Genomic DNA, 26,636 nt, shown 5'->3' with positions numbered 1-26,636 from the left:
AGAATAAATATATAAAACAGTTTAATATTTATATGTGAAAATTTTATAATATCTATCATATTTCAAATTATATAATACAACTTTATCTTTTTTATTTCATTTTAAAAAATTTATAGAAGAGATCTTTAAATAAATAAAACATTTTTTCTATTTTCATACTTAAAGAATGATACATATTTTTAAAAAAATTAACGGAAAAAATAATATTTTAAACTTTTTTCTTTTACTTCTTTTTTTTTAGTTATATATATATATTACTTTAATAGCCTCACAATTTTTCATTCCTTTTTTTTTTTTATTTTATTTTAATATATATCTATTGTTTAAAGTCATTTATTTACTTATTTATTTTTTTTTTTTTTTAATTTTTAATTTTTAATTTTTTTTATAATGTCTAATATAATTTCTTTATTTTTTAGAATTTTATGATTGTTATATATTTTTACTTTTTTTTTTAAGGAAACATATTTTTTTTAAATGTCTAACTTCTTTGAAAAAGTATTATTTATATGTATTGTGCTTTTTTTTTTCTTTTTTTTTTATATAAATTATCTTCAATTAGTAAGTTCTTTTTTTTTAGTAATAGTAAATTTAGAACTTCTTTTATAATGTTTTTTATGTGCAAAATTAAATAAAATAAAAAATAAAAAAAAGCAGAAATGTATATAAATATATAATTATTAAATTATAATAATTACTATTAAAAATGATAGTAGCGTAAATTCTAAAGTTATAATAATAACTATAATTATAATGAAATAGCATAATTTCTTTTTTCTTTTTTCTTTTTAACAGTTTTTCTAATATTTTGTATAAATTTTTAAGTAATCATATTTTAAGTCATTCTGTATATTTTTTTACATACTTTTCACTTATGATGTCACTATATTTTAACATATTTCAATGTTATAGTTTGAAACTTTTTTAAATTTATATCCTAATATATGATCATTAATTATAAAATTTTTTTTTTTATAGTTATCCTATAATAGGTTATTAATATATATGTTTATTTTTTTATTTATTTTTTAAAATATACAAGAATACTTTTATTTGTTGAAATTTTCAATTTATAATTCCTTTTTCTTAATTTTTGTTTGAAGAGTATTTTTTAAAAATGAGTGAGATCAGTGAAGAATTTGTAGGTGTGTGGATAAAGCATAGAATAAGTTTTTCCAAGTACAATTTTAAGGATATATGGAAAAATAATTATAACAAAATAATTCATAAATGGATAAATAATATTAGCTCTAAAATATTATTTATATATTTAAAAGAAAGTGATGAAATTAAATTAAATTTTTCTTTTGATTTTCCAAGTGAAATAATAGATGAAACAATTGATGAATATATAGTATTCTTAAAGATTAATAATAAAAAAATAACATATGATAATATAGACAGTATAATTTTATATAACAAAATAAAATATAAAATAAAGGAGAATATTTTAAATTTAATGGATAGAGTATTTATTCCAACTATAGATATGAAAAGCAACTCTCCAACAAACATACAAAATGATTTTAAAATTACAACCATCGATTTCATGTCCTACATAACTCAACTATTTTCAAAAAATAAAATAATTTATTATCCGAAAATTTCTGTTGATCAAATTCAATCATTTGCATCTGATAAAAATTACCTTCAGTTACTAGAAAAATTACTATATCATTGGATAGAAGATGTGCAAAAATTATTCAAAAATGTAATAAATACAATAAAAACAAAAAAGATTCCAACAAAAAAAAAATATTTTTATATGTAAAAAAAATTGAAAATTTTCCAGTATATAACACAATATATGTAAAGCAACAATATGCCTAATTAATTATAGAATAAATTAAATAAAAATATGTATTCTACAAATTATTAAAAAAAAATACCTATGCAAATATACTTAGTTAATATACTTTTTAAATTACTAATTTTTTTTTGTTCTTTAAATTAGAAAAGATAAAAAAAATTTGATAATTAAAATTTTTTATGTTTATGTAATAACTAGATATTTATAATGTTAATTACTATTTTTATTATATTGATAACAAATAATAAAAATGTGTTACATTTTTTAATAGAAAAAAAAAAAAAAGAGAGAAAATGTATTTATGTATTTGCATAATTTGTAATAACAAAATGAAAATAGAATTATTTATTAATATATATTTAATAAAAGTTATTTATTTTAATTCTTTATTTTTTTAATAGTTATAGTTGTTTTAAACCTTTTATTATTTAATAATTTTAAATGATATACTTTAATGTTTTATATTTTTTTTTTAGAATTCATTTATTTAATTTTAAAATTTGAAATATTACGAAAATATGTCTTTTAATTAAATAACATTTAGGAATATTTTTGTTATAAATTAATAAAAATTATTTATGTTTTGTTGTAGTTAATCTTATTATAAAATAGAACTCCAATTTAAAAACTAGAAATACTCATTATTAGCTATTTTTATTTATAAAAACAAAATAGCATTAGACATTATTTATACATTTATTAAACACATACATAAAATTAACATATCTTATTAACATCATAGAATATATATTTATATAAAAATAAAATTAATGAAATATAAAAAAAAATAAATTATATGAAAATCTTTTAAATTTCCAAGTTTTTTTTTAACAAATATATATATATTTTTTTTTAATATATATAGATTTATGATAAAGATATAAAGTATTTGTCTTTGTGTGAATACATTTCTGATGTAGAGAAAAAACATAATATTTTAAAAGATCTTTTAGAGGAATTTAATTTAGATATAATAAATTGTATTTTAAATGTTTTAGAAAAAAATAATTGTGCGAATGTAAAAAATTTTAATTCTTTAATAATAAAAATAAAAAATAAATGCGAAAAATTAGAAGAAAAACTAAAAGCATTAAAAATTTTGGAAGAGCCCTTTAAGAACTTGCAAGATAATGTATCTTTAGAAAATGTATACAATATTTTACCTATCATTGTAAATAGATTAAAATTAATTTTTAACTTTTCAAAATATTACAAAAATTCGGATGAAGTAAATAATTTAATTACATTACTATTAAATGAATTTATCAAAAAGTTACAAAATTATATTGATCTTTCAAAATTGTACACAAAGGAAGTTAAAGAATTGTCAGAAACATTAGATGAATGTATTAACTTTGTTTCTTATTGGGACTATCTTATAAATATTTCATTTAGCAAAACAGATGAAAAAAATAAAACAGATGATTCAATCATAAACCACATTAATTTGTCTAATGTACTTAAATATATTTATGTATAATTTTATTTTACAATATTTATACTTAATTTTTTTTTTTTTTTTTAATAGATTATATCATTTAGAGACAAATGTAAAGATTTAAAAGAAATTTGTTTTGCCTGTGAACAATTTTTATTTTGTATTAAAGAAGAGGATATAAAAACATTTAGTTATGAATATTATCATATAATTAAAAAAGGATTTAATGATATAGAATCAACTTTTTTCAATGAATTAAAAAGGATTCGCAGTTTAAAATATAACATATTAAGTATAAATAATAACGAATGGGACAAAGATTTCAAAAAAACAAAAGAATTAATAAAAGTTTTAGAAAATATATTTATAAATTTAATTAAAATATCATTTGAAAATTCAAGCTCTATTGAAAACACAATTTTTCTATTCGATAAATTTTACAGTATAGCTATCACTGAAAATATAAAATCATTCATGAGCAAAAAGGTAATAGATATATGGTGTCATTTTACTAAATATATTGAATCTTATTCTAAATATTTTAATAATTTTCTTGATAATCCATTTAATTATTTCTCGCATAATATAAGATATGAATATCATTCTTCATGTATCATGCTTGCCAAAAATATCTGCATAAAATTATATAGAATTTTTGAAAAATTAAATAAACTATATTATATTCCTAAAGTAAAAGAGCAAGAAATAGCCTATGAAAAATATTTTAATTTTCAGAATTCTTTAAATAACTATATAAAGCAAATTAATAATATATGGATAAATGAATTAAAAACCATTTCATCTAAAAGAAATAATTCTCTCGTTAATACACTATTAGATAATTCTATTATAGTAAAAGTAAAAGAAAAATATTTAGAGAGTACATATAATATAGAAATTAAAAAAGTATTATCAGAAGTAAATTTTTGGGTAAAAATAAAAGATGAAAAAATATTTTTACCAAATGTAATAAATGAACTATCATTTCATGAAGACAGATTAAAAATAAGCAAAGAATATGTAAATAGACTTGTAAGAAATTATAATAATATTTGTATAATGCTAAATAGTGATCAGTATAAAATATTTGAATATGTTTTAAAAAACATTTATAATAATATTGAAAATACTGTTTTTAAATACAATTGGAATAAAGACAATATAAAATTAAATATTCTGTTCAATTTCCTTAATGAATGCATTAATATAAAAGCGATAATTGCAACATTTAAAAATAATGATGAAAAAATAAAAGAAATTTTAAATGAAATAGAAAAAATATCAATAATAGCAATTGATGAAAAAAGAACTTATACATTGGAAGAATTTGAAGAAGAACAGAATATAAATATAGAAAGAATAAGAAGCATATTAAGAGATAAGCATAGTAGCATCACAAAAATTCTAAAAGAAATTCTTGTATATATTGAAAAATTTTCAACAAAAAGTTTAAATTCCTTTGAAAATTATATAAAGAATATTGAAAAAAATTTTCAAGAAAAATATTTTATATCTCTAAAAGTTTCTTTATATAATTATTACAAATTATTAACTGATAAAATCAGTAATGATGCAGTAGAAAATTATCCATTATTTAAAATTTATGTAAAATTAAATAAAGATAAAGAATTGATATACGATTTTTCACACCAATCAGCAAAAAATCTAACAGATGAAATTTATAAAAAAGCATCAGATATGTTTTTTAATTTCCCTAAATTTAGTTTTGTTATTTTTAAAAATAGACAGAAACAAATTAAAAAAAGGATTGCTTTTGTATTTAATACTCCAAATTCGAATGAAAAAGATATGCTCAATGATGTTAAAGATAATCAGCTGAAAAAAAATGATAATTATAACCAATGCAATAAATTACTAAATCAAATAAATAATATATATGTTAATTTTATGGAAAAATTAAAGGAAAAAATTAAATGGCTAAAACATTATAATTTGAAGTTACTGAATTTAAATGAAAATGAATTATTAAAGAACTTACATTCTTCTGAAGATACTATGAAATATGTTTACAATCAAATTAATGTTTTTAAAAATTTAGAAGAAAATATTAAGCAGGATATTGATAAGGTAAATAAATAAAATAAAATATATATATTTATATTTATATCTGAGAAATTTAAGAAGAATAACACAATGTGTCTATATCATTTTACATTATGTCTTATAATGTATTTATAATGAAGTAAACTAAATATAATAGATAAATATTATTTTAATTATTTTACATAGTGTTTTTTATTTTTAAACTTTTTTAGGAAATTATTTTGTTTATTGAAATAAATCTAAGTATTTTGAAAGAAGAATTGTTATCAGATTTTACTAGATACAAAAACTTATTTTTAGAATATATTAGTGATAAGTGCAAAAAAAAATTAGAAGAATTATATGATTTTTTTAGAGAAAATAGTAATAATCTGTTAAAAATGCCAGTAGACATAAATGATTTAAAAAAACACAACGAATTATTAGAATATTGCAATAAAAACTATATAAAAAATAAAAAAGATCTAGATAAATTAGAAGAAGATTATTTAAAATTAATAGAATTAAAAGGAGAATTAAATGAAGATGAAATAATGAAATTAAAAACTTCTTCAACTTTATCAAGCAAATTTGAATCTTTATTAAAAGAAAGTAAAATAATGTACTTAGATACAAAGGAAAAAATGAAGAACGAAATTAAAAACTCCTATAATGAATTTAATAATCTATGGCAAAAAAAAAAATCATTATTTTACAAAGAAATACCTGTTAATATAAATAATAATCCCAATGATGTATTGAATATGATAAGCTTTTATGAAAATGATTTAAAAAACATTAAAAGGATTCAAGAAAGTTTAAAAAATAAAATAAATTTATTTAATATAGATGATGTTTGTGATGAACAAATAAAAGAAATGCAAATAGATTTAAGTCATTTAAAGAATATGTGGCAAATGATTAAATATTGGCATACTATTTTTGATTTTATTAAGAATGTTAATATATTTTATTTATATGATATATTAAATGACCTAATTACGATGATAAAAGAATATAAAAAACAAAATTTGTGTGATGTTTTATCTTCTTTAGAAGAGGAGAAAGCTGATGGACTCTTGGATAATTCAAATATAAATATAGAGATAAAAATTAATGGAGATCTTAAAGAAACTGAAAATGAAGTGAAAATCGTGAATAAAGAAAAAATTGAATACATTAATGAGAAAGAGATAACTGAACAAAATGGTGCGAAGAATTTAAATATAAAAACATTTTTAAATCAATTGAAAATGCACTTCATAGATATTTTTGAACAATTTCTAATAACCATGAAAAGAAGAAATACTTGGGAAATATATAAAGAATTAAAAAATAATGTAGGTAAATTAAAATTTTCATTAATTCTTGTTGAAATTTTCACTAGTGAATGCATGAAATTCAGACATTTTAAGGAAATCGAGTTAAAAACAAATATTGAATGGAATCTTAGTAACATAACCTTAAACGACATAATAGAACATAAATTATATAAAGAAATCAAATTTATAACAATTTTATATAATAATGCAGAAAAAGAATTAATAATAGAAAATAACTTGAAGAAAATAATTAATAAATATGAAAATATGAAAATAAAAGTTCAGAATTATAAATCTACCTTTTTAATTCATGGAATTGATAACATTTTTAACAACATCAATGAAGATTTATTTTTGTTAAATAATATAAAAATTTATAATTTTGATATAAATTTTTTAAAAAAAACAGAAAAATGGGAAAATACATTAGGTAATTTATATGATAATTTGGAAATTTTATATTTTATACAAAACAAAAATGAATATTTAAGATCAATTTTATCATCTTCTGATGAAATGAAGCCACATTTAAAAAAAATATATGAAGAATACAATACATGCAATCAAAGATTTATAAAAATGATAAAAAGTTTTGAAAATTGTTATATATTAGACAAAATAAATAATAATGATAATGTAAGAATTTTTTTACAAATACAAAAGCAACTGAATTTCATTGAAAAATCTCTGGAAACCTATTTAGAAAAAAAAAAAAGTTCTTTCCCTCGTTTTTATTTTTTATCTAATAAGGAAATTTTAGAAATTTTAGGAATTTATAAAAATCCTTTATTGCTAAAAAAAAAAATACAAAAAATTTTTTCTTCCATATATTCTATTGAATTTTTACCAACTGAAAAAAAAACACATTATCAAAAAAATAATTCAAAGATAGCTACAATACAAGATACTAACAAAGGTAGTTTTAGTTTTATAAATAAAAAGAATTATTCTAAAAATTCTTCTAATTTTAATACAAGTGAAAAATCAATAAACAGAGAAAGATGCCAAGGGGAAGATAATCTTAGAACAAATGAAGGTAGTTGTTATAATATAGATAATTTCAATAATTCATCCTATTTTGATATTAATATTTTTTCACAATACAATGAAAAGGTAAAACTGAAAAAAAAAATGACATTAAATTATGAATCGTCGACCATTATATTAAAAAAATTAGAAGAAAATATATATGATACATTGAAAATAGATTTAGTAAATGTGCAATTAGAATTAAAAGAAAAAAATTTAAAGAACTGGATTTTAAATAACACTCAGCAACTCGTCCTAGCTAGTAAATGCATCAATTTTACAAATGATTACGAATATTTTCTAATACAAATAAACAAAGGATCACATATATTTGTGAATCAAATGAAAAAAGAAAACAATAAAGAATTAATATTTTTGACTGACTTAATAAAAACAATAAAAGATAAGAAAAATTTTATAAAAATCAGTGCCCTAATAATATTAGAAAGTTACTATAAAGATGTTGCAGAAAAGTTGATAAAAAATAAAATAGAATGTAATGATAATTTCTTATGGCTGTGCCAACTGAAATATATTTTATCTGAGGATGAAAATAATGAAAATTTGAATTTTACAAAAATACTGTCATCCAATAATATAGTTGATAAAAATGATAACATGGAGAATCAAACAAAAAATATTTATAAAAAATATAATAGCAAACATGAGTTAGATCTAGGCATATCCAATGAAAAAAATGTAAACCTAGATGATGATTTTATAAACACAAATGATAAAAAAAAAAATAGAGGTAATTTAGTTGCAAAAATAATAAGCAGCAAAAATGGCATAAAAGGAAAAAATGAAAACCAGGAAAAATCAAATAAAAATAAAATTAGTAAAAAGAATTATAATAACTTAAGTACAAATATCAGAGGAAATATTGCTTATAATAGAAAAAGTATAAAACAGCAAAGTTATGCAAAAAAAAAAAGTTTACATTCAAATGAGAAAAAATACTCACATAAGAAAGAAGTCGATCAAAAGAAAGAAGAAGAACAAAGAGAAATAGGAAAAAAAGACAAAAATAAAAAAAAAGAAGTAAAGCATAAAACAGATGAAGAATATGAAAAAGTAAAGAAAGAAGAAAAACTGAATGATGAAGAAGAAGACGAAAAAGATATATCAGAAGAACAAGAGGAATATGAAGAGGAACAAGAAGATGAAGATGAGGAAAGAGAATGTGAAGAGGAAAGGGAAGAAGGAGAAGGAGATGAGGAATATAATGAAGATTATCAAGTAGAAGAAGAGAAAGAAATAAAAGAAGGAGAAGAAGTAAAATATATTGAAAAAGAAGTAGATGATGAGAGAATAGCAAAAAAAGGAGTATTACAAAAAAAAATAAAATCGATAAATGATCAATTAATAGGGGATATTGATAACGTAATAGCAAAAGATATGGACAAATTAGAAAATATAAATAATAATGATATAACTAATAAAAATAATAAACAACTTAAGTATTTTAAAACTATTAATTTAATGCTTAATAAATCAATGACCTTATATTTGCATTATTTCAATAATAAAAAAAAATACGCTTACGAATATCAAGGAAATACAACTAGATTGGTTATAACACCTTTAACTGAAAAATGTTTTTATTCTTGTTTATTTTCTTTAGATAACTTTTATGTAAATGCTATAAAAGGCGAAACAGGTGTTGGAAAAAGTGAAACAATTAAAGATTTTTCGAAAATATTTGGTAGCAATATTATTTCAATTAATTGTAATAATAACAATACTTCGAAATATATAGGAAACATTTTATCTGGTATCTTACAATCTGGATTCTGGTGCTGCTTTGACGAGTTTAATAGAATAGATGAAAGTGTTATTGTCATTATTGTAGAGCAATTTAGATGCATCAAACATATTTTACAAAAATTTGAATTTAATAATGATTATGATAAAGAATTAGAAAATATAAATTATGAAAACATCTCTTCTTATCAGATGGCAAAATGGAAATTAAGCAGCGACGAAGAAAATTATAGTATTAATTCTTTTAATACCTTATATGATGATTGTACTCTACCATCTTCCATAAAAAAAAAAGAAGATAAACAAAATACAGCAGATGAAAACTTAGATGAAAATCATATTGTACAACAAAAGGATGAAAAAAATAATAAAAATAAGGAAATAAAGTACAAAAACGAATATAAAGACACAAAATTAATTGAAATAAATTATTTAAATAAATATAATAAATCAAATGAATACAATAAATCAAAAGAAATATCAAAGAGAGAAAATCATAATAAATTAATAAATAGCAATTATGCTTATTTTGAAGGTCAGTATATTAAGATAAATAATAATTGCTCAATATATTTAACATTATGTAAAAATAATGACGATTGCTTATATTCTCTAGAAAATTATAATAATGTCATTCAAGAATTTTGCTTTAAACCGCCAAATTTTTACTTAATTTGTCAATTTTCTTTAACATCCATTGGATTTAAAAATTCTAAAAAATTGTCAAAAAAAATTAGTATATGTTATAGCTTACTATATGAATTTTTATCTAAGCAAGAGCAGTATATAATTGATTTAAGAGAAATAAAAAAATTTTTAAATTTAGTGTCTGAAGATTTCATGATAAATAATAAAATCAAAAGTGAAGAAGAAATTATATGTGATGCTTTAGTGGAAGTTAATGAATCTAAATTATTAAATGACGATTTGCATATATTTTACAATTTTCTAAAAGAACTCTTTCCTTTGGCAAAAAATAAATTAGAAAAAAAAAAAAATAATGATTCATCAGTAAAGTTAATAACAGATATAATGAGCAATATGGGTTACACAGTAAATGACTATTATATAAATAAAATATTAAAATTACATAAAATTAAAAAAACAAATAAAGGAATTGTTTTAGTAGGAAAATCGTGTAGTGGCAAAACAAGTGTAATAAATATTTTTAAACATTATTGTGAAATTTCAAAAAATTTAAAGATGCGAGAAAATAGCAATGTAGAGGAGGAAAGTTATGATACAAACTTACTATATAAAAATAAGTGTACTATTTATCAAGAAAACGAATATGACTATAATAAAGGTAAGTTAAATAACTGGAATGAAGAATTTTCATGTTCAAATCAAATAAATATTCCTATGCATTCTCCTATGACAAATAAAAGTGCATATGATAGCTATACACTATTATATCCAACTAATTTATTTTATAACAAATACAAAAATCAAGGAAATACAAATGCTTTTACAAATAACGTAAGTACTAAGAAATTGAGTAAGATAAGTAGTTCTTATTCCATGCAAAGTAAAAATTCTTCAGGTACATTACTTGATTTTTCACAAAAATATAAAAAAAGTACTGATACAAATGATTGTTCTATTGAAATAACTGTTTTTAATCCAATGTCTACTGATGTAAGGAAATTATATGGGTACTATAATTTTGAAAAAGAAGTTTATGAAGATGGCATTTTATCTTTAATAATGAAGAGATTATTTGAAAATAATAATTTAAATGAAAAATGGTTGGTATTAGATGGCCCTTTAGATATATTAACCACTGAACCATTGCATTCTTTATTAGATGAAAATAAAGTTTTAACTTTAATAAATGGAAATAGAATAAAATTTGCAGATAATGTTTTCATATTCTTTGAAATAGAAAATTTAAAAAATTGCGCGCCATCATTTATAAGTAGATCTAAAATTGTTTATATGAATGAAGAAGAATTCAATTTTGAGTGGATAATTGATAGTTATCTAAATAGTAACTTTTTAAGTTTAGAAGAAAAAAATTTAATTCAAGGATTTTTTAATAAATACATTAAAAAAATTATGAATGCTAGAAAAAATAAATTTAAATTAATTATTGATGTTAGTGATGCAAGCATTATAATTTCTGTTTGCCAATTATACGATATGCTATGCTGTTTATACGATAAAAATTTTCCAAAAAATCTAAATCCTTCTTTATGTTTAGAAAAGTTATTTCTTCAATCCATTATTTACACTTTTTCTAATATTCTATGCCCTAAAAGTAAAGAATTGTTAGATAACCTAATCAAGAGTATTGACAATACATTTCCTCATTTACATACAATTTTTGATTATACAATAAGTAAAAATAATTTTAATTGGGTTTTATGGGATGAATTAATTACAACTAATCATAATTTCCTTCCAAATGTTAAGGAAATTTTTTCCTATGAAAATTCTATCTTTAATAAAAACGATAGTAATATGAAATATATGGTTGATAACTCATTAAGTGATACATTGAACCAAGACATGGATTTTAACAAATTTTTTTTAAGTAGTAATTTATATTTTAGTAAGAAGTTTAATAAATATCCTATAAATTATAATAACTTATTTAGTGATAGTGACAAAAAAAATACATTAAATATTTACCAAACTTATCATCAAAACTTCATGTCATCTAATATAGACAATATAAATAATATGAGTGGATTAGATAATTATCAAATGTTCAGTTCCTATTCTAATGATAATATATATTCAAATAATAACTTTCTTGATTCTACTTTCTTTAATAATTTTAGTCAAAATTTATCCAATAATAATTTATTTGATAATCATATTTCGGATAATAATACCTATGATAATATATTGTCTTATCGAAATATAAAAAAAGAAAAAAACAACTTTCACAATATAAATAATAATGAAGATTTTAGCATAATAAATGAAAATTATATAGAAAGTTATAAGAAATTATCTGTGAAAGAAATTTATAAACAAAAGGAAGAATCAAATGAAAATAATATGCAAAAAACAAAAGAAAAATATTTTCAACAAAAATTTAATGGCAATATTTTTATTGAGAATGTGGAATCTTTAAGAAAAAAAAATATTATTAGTATTTTGATGTATAACAAAAAAAACATACTACTGATTGGTAACAAATTTAGCGGAAAAACTTTTTTTATGAAATATAATGTTTTACCTTTTATTAAAGATGATATATCAAATTATTACACTTTCATTTCTAAGTTGTCTAATTCTAACAAGCTAGAAAAAAAAATCGAAATGAATGTTGAAAAGAAGTGTAGGAATATTTATAAGCCAATTGAAAATAAAAAATGTTTATATTTTATTTTGGATGATTTAAATAATCTTCAAAAATATAATGATACTGATTCAAACTACTCTAATAATATCAAGGAAAATTTATTATTTGATTTTAATATTAATACAAAAAGTATTTCTAAAAATAATAATAATTCGGTTTCCAATTCTAGTATTTTTGAATTTCTTAATCAGTTCATTGATTATAACATATACTATAATAAGGATAATGGGTCTCTGAAAAATGTAGAAAACTTGTTTTTCTTTTTAATATACGGTAATAATAAAAAATATGCTTCAACATTTAATAGAAAATTAATAAACAGGTTGCATATAGTGAATTTAAATGAGATGGATGAAGCAACTATAAAAAATACTTTTAATGTTTTTTTAAGACATAAATTTTCTAATTTCCACGAAGTAATTAAAAATTTATCCGAACCTCTTTCTTCATCTACTGTTCGCTTATTTTTTGATAGTGCAAAAAATTTCAAACCAAATTTAAATTGCTATCATTATTTTTTTCATTTAACACATATTTTTAAAATAATCAAAGGGTTATTTTTATCTGAAGCTCCAATTTATGAAGAGAAAGAAAGTGTATTAAGATTATGGGCACATGAATGCTTTAGAGTTTTAGGAGATCAATTAATTTTAAAAAGTGAGAGAAAGAAGTTTAAAAATATATTAAAAAATATTTTACATAAAAAATTCTATGTTTATTACAATTATTTATTTCCTAAAAAAAAAACATTTTATTTTTGTTCTTACAATTTCCATGATACCAAAAATGAAAAGCCCTATTTTTTCTATCAATCAGTATCTAATGAGAAAGTTTTAATAGAGTTTTTTAAAAGTGTCATTTCATCGTATAATACTTTTGTTGTGTGTAATTACGATAAAAAAAAAAAAGAATATTTCAAGAGTCATAGTACAGATGTAGATGCAGAAAGTCAAAAAAAAAGTATTCTTCTGTCAAATAAAAAAAAAGAACAATTTAGAGAAAAAAGTATATACAAAAATTTTAAAAGTAATGCAAATAAAAATGAAAAAAAAATAGATACAACTTATTATACAAATAACAACCTAAATAATACGGCCGATTTAAAAGAAACAATTGATGTTTCATTAAACAAGTCTTTCAAAACATCAAAAGAAATAGAAAAATTAATAAATAAAAATGATAATGATTTCAATTATATTAATAATCCCATAAACTTTATATTATTTAAAGAAGTTATGTTAAATATATGTAAAATTTCTAGAATTTTTCTTTTTGAGAATGAACATTTTATTTCTGTTGGTGACAGTGGCCCAGGAAAATTTACTTGTTGTTTAATTGCATGCTTCATATATCAAATTAAAATTCACGTTATTAAAAATTTCTATTACGGAAATACAAATATGCATACATCAGATGACGAAGAGAGCTTGCTTGATGAAGATACAAATAATTACTGTTCACTAGAAGAAAATTTTTTTGATAATTCATTGGAAGTTTTGAAAAAACATGACGAAACAAATGAAGAAAGTAAAAAAATAAGTCAAGTGAATGAAAAAAATGATGTAGGTAAACCAAATGAAGAAAATAAAATAAATAATGTATATTTAAATGAACAAACATTTTTAGACAATTCAAATAATGACAATTTTAAAAAAAACAGAAGTTTAAATTTTATAGATAGTAAATTGAACGATAATTTAGAATGTAATAAGATAAATACTGAAAAAGAAGATTCTAGTAAATTAAATATGAATTTCATAAATTATAACAAAAATTCTTCGCTAAGAGAAAAATTAAAATGCAATTATTTTATAAAAAAATTTAAAGAAGCTATTTTTAACTGCTATAAAAATGAAAAAAGATGCATCCTTTATTATTTAGACGATAGTATGAATGATGACATTTTGGAATTTTTACATGAATTGTATAACAATGAACATTTAATAAATATTTTTAACAGTGAAGAAATAGCATTTTTAAAGAATATATTTTTACAAAATGAAATCAGCTTTAATAATTTCGATACTTTAGGTGAAATGGTTGAATATTTAATTAAACGAAATTATCACTACATTTTATTTACTTCATTAAACACTAAAGTTTTTAGAAAAATATCTAATGAATATAATATTATATTGAAAAATTCGACTGTAAATTATTTTTGCCCTTGGAAAAATACCTCTTATGATATAATAGCTCACGAAACACTTAAATTAAACAGTTTTAATATAGAAATATTTAGTAAATTACATGGCACAGCATTAAGAGCGTTTGAGGATATAATTCTTCACTTTGAAGAAAATAAAAACGAGGAAAAGAAAGATAGTGATTTCTTTTTAAATGAATTCATTAAGCACATGGAATGTAGTGACTATAATAATAAAAATGCAAGTGAAAAACAAAAGAGTAATCTACAATATAGTAACCAATTTAAGAAATGTGATGCAAATGTAACAATATGTAAACCTAGAAATGTGCTATTAGAAAATGATAAGCATTCTCTATGTATTAACAATAGTTTACAAATGGATACCAATGACAATTACACCATAAACAATAGCCAAGCAAAAATTAGTGTACAAAACAAAAAAACTATTAGTGATGGATTAGAAGAAAATTTAATAGAAGAAGAAAAAAATGAAGAAGAAGAAAATAATATAAAATATATAAAAAATTCTAAAATAGTAGAGGATAAGCTAAATATACAAAAATACATTAATTTTAAGCATTTTTTTAATTTTTTACAATTTTTTGAACATTTGCATAAGAAAAAATCAGAAGAAACAAATAATCAAGAGAGAAAGATTAATATAGCTTTAAGAAAGTTAGCAGATGCAAGAAATGAAATTCAAGAAATGCAAATTCAATTAAGCTTACAAAAAGAAAATATATCTAAAAAGCAAACAGAATGTGCTCAATTACTAAAAGTAATAGAAGAAAAAAAAAAAGAATCTAATGAAAAGAAAAAAAAAATACAAGAAGATAGTATTAGAATATCAAGTGTAGAAATAGAAACTCAAAAATTAGCCGAAGATGCAAGAAAAGATTTACAAAATGCTATACCAGAACTAGAGGTTGCAACACAATCTCTAGAGCAATTAGACAAAAAAAGTATTTCGGAAGTCAAAGCTTATACAAAACCACCTGATCTAGTAATGCAAACTTTATCAATTGTAATGATCATTTTAAATAAAACTCCCAGTTGGGAGCAAGCAAAAATTGAGTTGGGTGACGCAAATTTTCTTAATAAATTAAAAGCCTTTGATAAAGATTCTATATCCGATAAAACATTAAAAAAAATTGAAAAATTTACAAAAAACCCAATATATTCACCAAAAGCAGTCAAAAAAGTTTCTGCAGCTACTGGTGCATTGTGTATGTGGGTTCATGCATTAAAAATGTACGCAGAAGTATACAGAGAAGTAGCACCAAAAAGATTAAGATTAAAATTAGCTGAAGAACAATTAACTAAGAATAGAAATGAATTAAAATTAACAATGGAACAACTTAGTGAAATTGAAAAAACATTGTTACAGTTACATGAACAACATAATGAGAGTACAAAAGTAAATAATGAACTAAGTAAGTCCTATGAAGAATCATGCTTAAGAATTGAAAATGTTGAAAAATTTTTACTTAATTTAATAGATGAAAAAAATAGATGGCAAAAATATATTAAAGATAATGAGCGCATTAAAAAGTGTATATATGGAGAATCTATTTTATCTTCCTTTTTTTTAGTCTACACTGGTTTATTAAATTATGAAGATAGGAAATATTTAATTTATGATAGATGTGTGAATTTGTTATTAAAAAATCATATTTACGTTAATACAAATTTTAATGTTGTTGATTATTTTATTGATCCTATTCAATCATTAGAATTTAATACTAATTTTCTGTCTAATGATATTTATATGAAAGAAAATTCTATTCTTATTAATAATAATTTTATTGCTACTCTTATAGTCGATCCTCATTATCAGGCAACTAACTGGATAAAGAGAAGTTATAATAATAATGATGAAATGCTAGTCATTTCTGACTTTCATGGTTCAGATATATTTTTTAAAATAATTTATTGTATGAATAAAGGAATAGCTTTATTAATAAATTACATTAATGAAGAACTAGAAGATATTTTACTTTTAACAATTAAAAAATATAATAAATTTATTTTAGATAAAGAAAATAGCACATTATTCGATTTGAAAGATCATTCTACTAAAAATAATTCTTTAATAAATGAATACATAATCAGAAAGAAAAAATTATATAAAAATTACTGTAATAATAAAATGGTTTATGAAGAAAAAAAATATTGTATGAAATTACAATTATTGAATAATATTAGTATTCATAGAAATTTTAAATTGTTTTTAATTTCTAATAAAAATTGTTTTAATTTGGATCCCTTGTTTTATACATTAACTACTGTTATTGTATTTAATTTAAACAAGGAAGCCCTAGATAACATTTTATTAACTGTTATAATAAATAATGAAGAAAAGAACTTGGAAGATGAAAAAAAAGAATCTTTGTTACGCCTAGTTCGTATTAAAAAAGAAATAATAAAATTAGAGAATAATGTACTAGAAAACATAACTAAAAGCCAGAATAAAATTACAGAAGATGATAATTTAATAAAAATTCTTTTAAAATCAAAGTCTGAAATAGATGAAAAAAATGGATATTTAGAAGAAATTAATGACACACTTAATAGAATTAATATGAATAAAGACCTTTTTAAACCTTTAGCAAAAAAGGTGTCTATACTATTTACAATATTAAATGATTTAAAATATGTAAATAATTTTTATCAATTTTCTTTGGATAATTTTATCAATTTTTTTATTTATAACGTTACTGATTTTAAAAAAAATAATAAAACATTATCATGTTCTGCTGTTGAAAGGCAAGAAAAATTATTTAATTATTATTTTTATGAATTTATAAAATATACCAAAGTTTCTTTATCAAATAAGCATCATTTATTTTTTATTTTTTACTCTTTATGTAAAATTATGGTATTCGAAAATAAAATATCTCAAGAGGATTACAATTCCTTTATATTTGGAAATCAGACTAACTCTGAAACTCTACACTCAAGATACATGAAAAAAAAAGTAACAGAAGAAGATATAAATAGTACAAATGCTCAATTAAGTAATAATGATAAAAGAAAAAAATGTGATAGAAAGAAAAAGAGTAAGAGAAAAGTAAAACACAATGACGAAGAGGAACAAGAAAAAAAAGGAGAAAATATTTCTGATTCTTATGATTATGTAGATGACGAGGATATTAATAATATTGAAAATGATGAGGAGGACTATGATGAAGAAGATGGCTATGATATTGAAGAAAATGATGTTGATGCTGATGAAAATGATGGTGATGATAATGAAGGTAATGAATATGGCAGCAATGAAGATGAAGAGGAAAATGTTGATGATGACATAAAAAATGATGATTTTGAGATAGAAAAAATTAGCTTAGAAGAGAAAAATAATAATAATGATGATAATGCAGAAAAAATGAGAAGTAATATCTATACAGAAAGTAGCAAAAAAAAAAGACAAAGTAAAAAAAAAAAATATAATTTGCATAACAAATTATCGAATGAATATATGGAAGATAATTTCTATGAGGATTATTCAGAATTTAGTAATTTGAATAACAAGTGCACCACAGAAAATGAAGAAAAACATGTTGAGATCATAAATCCAGGAAATGATTGGATAAGCGATAAGCAGTGGATGCATTTATTAGATATTGAAAAATTAAAAAATTTTGAAGGCTTCATCAATTCTTTCATTAAATCGATAAGAGAATGGAGAAGATGGTTTAATTTTTTAGAAGTAGAAAATTATGTGTTACCAGATGAATGGGAATTAAATTTAAATTCTTTTCAAAAATTGATTATAATTAAAATTTTACGACCTGATAGATTAAATAAAGCTATAGAGAATTTTATATATGCTAATATTTCATATAATGATATTGAAGTAGATCACATGAATTTTGAGTATATATTAAAGCCTTCTAAAAATATTGAACCTATTGCTATAATTTACAAGAGCAATTATGATCCTTTTCAATATATTTATAAATACGCACTTGGCAATAATCAAAAACTAAAAAATTTAACGTTAACTAATCAAAATATAAATTTTGTATATAATTATTTAAAAGATGCAATGGAAAAAGGGCACGTTCTTTATATATCAAACTTGCATAATTCTGTTGATAACTTATTAAAATTAACAAAAATATTTGAAAATATATTAAATAGTACAACTACGCTATTTAATAGTTCCGAAGATGCCAATTTTGATAACAAAGATCAAGTCAATTCTACTCATGCTTTTGTAAATAATAGTGATGAAAACAATAAAGAAAAAATTACACTCACGGAAGAGGAAGAAAAAGAAGTAATTAGAAAAGATATAGAAATAACAAGTAATGATGAAGATATAAAAAAAATTGAGGAAGAAAAAACGATCAATAGTTATGAAGGTGAAGTAATAAAAGGAGAGAAAATTAAAATACCAATATATATAGAAAAGGAAGGATCTTTAGAAGATGTAGAAGGATATAATGCATTGATAGAAGAGGATTACAGTACAACTTATTCTGATAATTTTAATAATCTATTAAAAAAAAAAAAAAATAAAATAAAGGTTCACCCAAAGTTTCGTTTATTCTTATCATCTTTACCTACTGAAAAATTTCCAATTTCTTTATTACAAAAGAGCGTTATTGTTATTTTAGAAGAACCTCATAATATTAAAAAAAGTATTTCTATATTAGTTAAAGAACAATGGGCATTAGAAGAAAATAAAAACATTCAATTGAATAAATATAAAAAATTATTGATAAGTTTATTTTGGTTCCATTCTATTTTAAATAATAGGAAAAAGTTCTATAATTTAGGATGGAATACTGAGAATTATTTTTTCAGTGATAAAGATGTTATATTAAGTAAATATATTTCAAGAATATTTTTAAATAAAAATGTAAAAGAAATTTATTGGCCTTACTATCATTATTACATTTGTGATATTATATATGGTTCAAAAATTAATGATTATTTTGATAAACAACTATTAAATATATACGCAAAAGAATTTTTTAATAATAATATATTTAAAGGAAAATATATTTTTTCTAATTCTACAAATTATTATTTACCTAGTGAAGTTGGCAATGAAAAAATACTTAGCAATTATTTAAAAGATATTCCTCATAATGATAGCGTGGAAATATTTGGACAAAAAACGTATTCGGAAATTTCATTCAATTCAATTGCGTCACAAGAAATTATTTCTTTGTTATTCAATGTTAATTCATTGCATTTGAATCATTATCATATTTATAATAGTACTAATAATATTAATGAAAAACAAGTGTATTATTTTACTAAAATATTACTAAATAATTTACCTCGTGAAATATATCTAGATGAATTAATGAGGAAGCAATATAATCAAGATCAGTATATTTATGTAAATTTAATGTTTCAAGAAATATACAAACATAATTTAATTTTAAAGAAAGTTCGAAGTTCTCTTAACAAAGTCCAATGTGGTAATTTTTTTTAAAATTAAATAAATAAACTTATATTTATTAAAAATAATTTTAGATATATTAAACCTATGCAATTTGTCTGATTTAATGCTGATAATAAAAACGTAAAATTAAATATAGATTAGAAAAAAAATAAATAAATAATAACAATAAAATACGAAAAAATTTTAATTATTTTTATAAATAGTAAATAACCAAATTATCTAAATTTTTCTTTTTTTGTATATTAAAATTCATAAACATATTTTTTTTTTGTATCAATTTTAGCTTTAAAAGGTGAAATAGTCATAAATAGAAAAATTTATGAAATAATAAAATATATAGGCGATGGCTTAGTGCCTAAATCATGGAAAACAGTGTATGTATCAAAGAAAAAAATTCTTAATTTTTTCGAAGATTTAAAAGAAAGAGTAAATCAATTATATGAATGGAGTATTAATGGTCATTTGCAAATTTATTGGCTAGGAGGATTTTGTAACCCTAAAAGTTTTTTAAAATATATTTTACATGAATATTCTAAAAAAAATGAAATTAGCTATGATTTAATAACATTTGAATTCACATCAGTTAATAAATCTGATGAAAATAAACTAAAAAATAAAGGTAATGATGAAGGAATTTATATAAAAAAATTAATTTTACACGGTGCTAAATGGGATTTTATAAGTCAATCATTAATGGAAACTGATAATAATAATTTTTATTTTATTATTCCAATCGTTTATCTGAAAGTTGTATTAAAAAAAAAAAGCAAGAATGATAATGATATATATTACTGTCCCCTATACATATGTCAAGAAAAAAATATTATTGATATAAAAGAAAATTATTTACTCCAGGTATTTTTCTACACTACTCATTATTACTATAAATATACGTACTAAAATATTTTTATATTTATGGAAATTAAAAATATAAATGATATAAAAAAAAAAAAATGAAAAAGATAAATTAGCATAAAATAGATTTATAAATTTTTAGTTTATACTCATATATATTTCAATACAACGTGAACAGATATAATAAGAATAGAAAATATTAATATTATAAATAAAAGTTTGATACATATTATATTTTTCGTTAATTAAATTCATTTTTTATTCTTTTATAATTATTCCATTATAAAAAATTCAATATTAAATGTTATTTTTTATTATTCATTTATAGGTAGGGTTAAAAGCAGGTTCTAAAAATCCATCTGAGTGGGGAAAAATGGGTGTTCGTTTATTTCTCACAAATGAATGTTAATTAAAAAAAAATTAATTTACATATATTTTTAATTACATATAAAAAATCTTTAAATATAAAAACAAATTCATTTTAAAAAATATTTTTATTTTTCACAATTTTTTTTTTATCAGAAACAAGATTATTTATATAAAAAAAAGGAAAAAAAAAAAAGAATTCAACTTTTTATGTTAAATTTTACAATTCTACATGATGAATGTTATTTTTACATTTTTTTTTTTCTTTAATAAAAAAATTTCAAAAAAAATTTTTTTTTCTTTCAAGAAAATTAAAATAATATTTTTTTTAATAATTTTTTTATTTTCTCTTTTCTTTATTTTCTTTTTCCTTAAGTGACTAAGGGGATTCACAGTGAAGCTCCCTTTATATATGCTTTCCATATACATATATTAATATATATTTCTTATTTCCATATATTTTTTTATAAAATAAAAAATATTAAATGGTAGTGCATTATATGACTGATTTTATACATGCATAATACAATATCAATACATAAACTTTTTTATAAAGATTGGCAACTATATTTTTTTTATATATATATATAACACTACTTTTAGTAAATGTACATATATAATTAATAAAAAAAAAAAAAAAATTCTTTTAAAAAAGAAATTTTTAGTATGTTTGAAATATACAGAAATAAATAATGATACAAAGATAAAAATTAAAAGGAAAATAAAAAATATAATTTAAAAATAAAATTGTAAAAAATAAAAAAAAATATATTTTATCGAAGTAAAAATTTCTCAAAAAGATGTCAGCTCCTGTAAGTCCAATTATAAAATATGATTATTTATATATGTATTTTGATAAATAAATGAAGTTTTTATTAAAAAAAAATTATAAATATATTTAATATTACTATATATACAAATCTTTATTAAGAAAAATTAAGAAAAAAAATAAAATAAAAACGTTTTGAAAGATTAATAAGTATTAATATGTATTTGCATTTTGTCATTTTTAAGCGAGATTTATTATATATATATATATATATATATATATATATATATATATATATATATATATATATATATATATATTTGTTTTATTTTATATATTATAGAAAAATTTATGTGAAAATTAAAAAAAAAAAAAAAAACAATATACAAAAAAAATTAAGAATATTTTTATAAAAATAAATTTATATTATATAAAGTTAATGTAATTATTTTATTTGAGTTAATTTATTTAATATCAACATTTTCTTGCAGATTTCAAAAAAAAGAAAATTTATCAATGATGGTGTTTTTCAAGCAGAGTTGAATGAATTTTTAGCTCGAATTTTAGCTGAGGATGGATATTCAGGTGTAGAAGTGAGGGTTACACCAATAAGGTACAAATATATATATATATTTAAATTATAATTTTAGTAGAGAATATTTTATTATAAAAAATATTTAAATGTTTAAAGTATTAGCTTAGGACTTAAATACTAAAAATATTTATAAAGTTTTTATTATTTAATAAATTTTTTTACATATATTTAAACAATTCCTTTTTTGTTTTATTTAGAACTGAGGTTATAATTAGAGCCACTCGTACAAGAGAAGTACTTGGTGATAAGGGTAGAAGAATACGTGAATTAACATCATTAGTTCAAAAAAGATTCTTTAATAAATCAACTAATAGCGTGGAATTATTTGCTGAAAGAGTTGAACATAGAGGTCTATGTGCGATGGCACAAGCCGAATCTCTAAGATATAAATTATTAAAGGGATTAGCAGTTAGAAGAGCTTGTTATGGTGTATTAAGACATATAATGGAATCAGGAGCAAAAGGATGTGAAGTTATTGTATCAGGAAAATTAAGGGCACAAAGAGCTAAAAGTATGAAATTTCGTGATGGTTATTTGATTTCTACTGGAGAACCATCTAAAAGATTTGTTAATACTGCTACAAGATCAGCACAATTAAAACAAGGTGTTTTAGGTATAAAAGTTAAAATTATGTTACCTACAGCTATTGATACAAAAACAGGGTTACCATCTATATTACCTGATAATATATCTGTTTTAGAACCAAAAACAGATACGGTAGATGAATTATAAAAAATATAAAAAAAAAAGATTAAAAATATTTTTAAGAGATTAAAAAAAAAGAAAAAAAAAATTAGAATAACTTAAGAATAAATAAACTATAAAATAAATTTAAATTTAATGATAATAAAAAAAAATAAACAAAATTGTAAAAAAAAATAATTTTAAATTAGTTGAATGAAATATAATAAAGCAGAATTTTGTATTATATTTATCAACTTACACAAGAATTATAGTATTTAAAATAAAATAGCAGCATTTAATATGCGCTGTTATTTTATTTTATATAGAAACATATGTATTCATATTTATGCATGTATATCCCTATATAATACTTATTGAAATATGTGCCATAACCGAAAGTAAAACATTTTTTAGTTATTTCAAAAATAGGAATTCATAATTTTTTAATATGCTTATTTTAATATAAAAATTAGATGTATTAACTGAATAAATATTTCGCAGAATTAGTCTTTTATAAATAGTTCACATTTCTTCTTTTTTTTTATTAGGAAAAAATAAAAAAAATTATCATTAAAATTCGCATATATATTATAAAACATATATCTATATATATATACATATTTAAATTTTAAAACAAATGAAACTTAAACTGTAATATTTTCTGAAAACATTTTTTTATAAAGTAAAATTAAAATTAAAAAAAATTGTGTGCCCTCAAATTATGGCATATATAAAGAAGTAATAAATTATAATGCTACTAATTTTTTAAGAGTTTCTCATATATTTTATTTAAAAAATATTTAGAATATTTAAAAAGTTATGTATTTTGTAGTCAATTTGTTATGTAATAAGAAAAAAAAAATTGATCTAGCAATATTTCATATACAAGGTGAAACTTTATAAATATAAATAAGTGAATAATAATATTTTTCTCTCTCTTTTATGTAAATTTGCTTAATTTTACACTTGTGATAAATCCATCCATTGGTATAATCGTAGGAAAACTATAAAATGTAAAAAATATTTTTATGTAATTATTGTATTTTAATTAAAGACTAAGAAATTTCATATATTTTCTCATTTGAAATACCCTTTGCAAAACCTAAAAACATAAAAGTTATATTTTTCTATATGTTAAAATCATTTTTTTTTTTTTTTTTTTTTGTTAGATTTAGTATAATTTATATTTTTTCTTACCATGATTTGCCATTCCTAACGTTATTTAATGATCTTATTGATCCTGGATAACCTATTGTAGTTTTAATAAATAACGAAAAATGTATATATGATAAAATATTTATTTTATTTTTTGTTTTTAATTACTTTTTGTAAAATAATGGCAATCTAGATGTGAACAAACGTCAACTGATTTAGTCATACTTAAATTATAAGGAACAGTTTTTATAGTATTATCACATACAGACATGTAATTCAAAAATGTCGCATATCCATGTGTGTAAAAATAATTAGGGTTAATATATGTTACATTATCTTTTTTTTCTATTATATTCTAGTGACAAAAAATATGTATATAATTTTTTATATATATCATATTTTAATAGATTATTATTTTATTGAATTTTTATTTTTTTATTTCTCGTACATCATTATTATGTTCTTTGCAAATAAATGCTTTTTTTTCTTCATTATTCCAAACAACATAATTACAATTATTTAAAGTGCATATTTCTATAGCCTTTGAAATGGATGGTAATTTGATTACATTTTCATTATTTTGAGCACAAGCTGTAATAGGATTTTTTGAATATATTTTTTAATATTTATATATTTGTAGCTATTATCAAAATTTTAATATAAAAAACTCCCTACCTGAAGATTGATTTCTTACACTTTTTTATTTAATAAAATAAAAAAAGAAAAAAAATTATTAAATTGTATTTAGGGGGGAAAAAAAAAAAAAAATTACATGAGGTATTTATGTGTAACACCTTGATGAAAAATATTTCCATCGTAAAGAGGCTTCTGAGAGCTGATAGACAAGAAATAAAAAAAAAAAAAAACCATCCTATTAATATTTATATATCAAAAAATTTTAGACAGATAAATAATTTATTAACCTCATACAGATGTATTCTATTTTCAATTCACTAGAAAAGTCAATTGAATTATTATTTGTGTTTCTTTTAAATTTCCTAACATCAATCTTAAATAAAAAATAATTCTATTTATGAATTATCAAATCAAATGATTTGTAAATTTTCTTATACAGTGCATTGTTCCTTCTTTATACAGATATTTTGTGCCATTTTTGTATAATCATTTTCTATTCAAACGAAATAGTAAAATAAGCAAATATATATAAGATAAATACTCATTTGCATAATGTAAGTATAGAATTGCATTGTTTTACAAATGTGTCTATTAATTATATGTAGAGAATGTTTAATATAATAAAAAAAAATAAATAAATTCTATAAAAAAAAGTTTATGTATTCAATATATTATAAAAAAAAAAAACAACAAATAGACAACGAGCTATACCTTCGTCATTTAAATCAATTATAAATGCTCTTTTAATCTGTATGATATATCCTTTAAAACATGATATTATAATAATGTCCCTCTTGAAATAAAAGGAAAATCATTTTAATAATATGATAAAGAAAAAAAAAGAAATAAAATTTAAATATATTTTTATCTTACATCGCCTTGTATATTAGGGTATTTAGATGGCATATAATGTTGATATTCTTCATTATTTATGAACCTTAAAAAATAAAATTTTATCTATAAAAGCAATTATAAAATATTTAAAACATAAAAATTAATTTATGTATATATATATATATATATATATTTATTTATATAATTTAAAAACCCATAATAAAATATAGAACTGTCTTCTTCCTTATTAGGTAAATATTCTTTTGAACAAGCATTTTTAAATAAAGTAAACAAAAAAAATAAGAGAAAAAAAAAAGTTAATTTCATTTTTTCTAAAAAAAAATTATTATTATTAATCTAAAAAAAAAACAAAGACAACAAATTAATGAATACAAGAAAAAAGAAAAAAACAAAAGTAAAAATATTAATCAAGGAAATATATATATAGT

The 26,636-nt window shown here is 19.8% G+C and overlaps 3 protein-coding genes across 3 annotated transcripts; 2 read left to right on the top strand and 1 right to left on the bottom strand.

The window, feature by feature from the left end:
• Positions 1-1,117: 1,117 nt before the first annotated feature.
• Positions 1,118-21,557, top strand: PRELSG_1215000 (dynein beta chain, putative; the record flags this gene model as incomplete). The annotated part of the gene is made up of 6 exons (XM_028677927.1): positions 1,118-1,711; positions 2,676-3,266; positions 3,339-5,336; positions 5,525-20,309; positions 20,577-21,148; positions 21,477-21,557. 6 exons carry the CDS (start codon positions 1,118-1,120, stop codon positions 21,555-21,557), a joined length of 18,621 nt encoding a protein of 6,206 aa, XP_028534267.1.
• Positions 21,558-22,314: 757 nt separating this feature from the next.
• PRELSG_1214900 (40S ribosomal protein S3, putative) lies at positions 22,315-23,610 on the top strand (the record flags this gene model as incomplete). The annotated part of the gene is made up of 3 exons (XM_028677926.1): positions 22,315-22,326; positions 22,775-22,896; positions 23,076-23,610. 3 exons carry the CDS (start codon positions 22,315-22,317, stop codon positions 23,608-23,610), a joined length of 669 nt encoding a protein of 222 aa, XP_028534266.1.
• Positions 23,611-24,502: 892 nt separating this feature from the next.
• Positions 24,503-26,514, bottom strand: PRELSG_1214800 (conserved Plasmodium protein, unknown function; the record flags this gene model as incomplete). The annotated part of the gene is made up of 12 exons (XM_028677925.1): positions 24,503-24,566; positions 24,653-24,664; positions 24,760-24,811; positions 24,886-25,072; positions 25,166-25,308; positions 25,393-25,412; positions 25,490-25,552; positions 25,641-25,726; positions 25,791-25,846; positions 26,065-26,146; positions 26,227-26,290; positions 26,402-26,514. 12 exons carry the CDS (start codon positions 26,512-26,514, stop codon positions 24,503-24,505), a joined length of 942 nt encoding a protein of 313 aa, XP_028534265.1.
• Positions 26,515-26,636: the final 122 nt, after the last annotated feature.

Source organism: Plasmodium relictum, assembly GCF_900005765.1.
Source record: "Plasmodium relictum strain SGS1 genome assembly, chromosome: 12".
NCBI lineage: Eukaryota > Apicomplexa > Aconoidasida > Haemosporida > Plasmodiidae > Plasmodium > Plasmodium relictum.
This window is presented reverse-complemented; position numbering and strand designations above follow the sequence as displayed.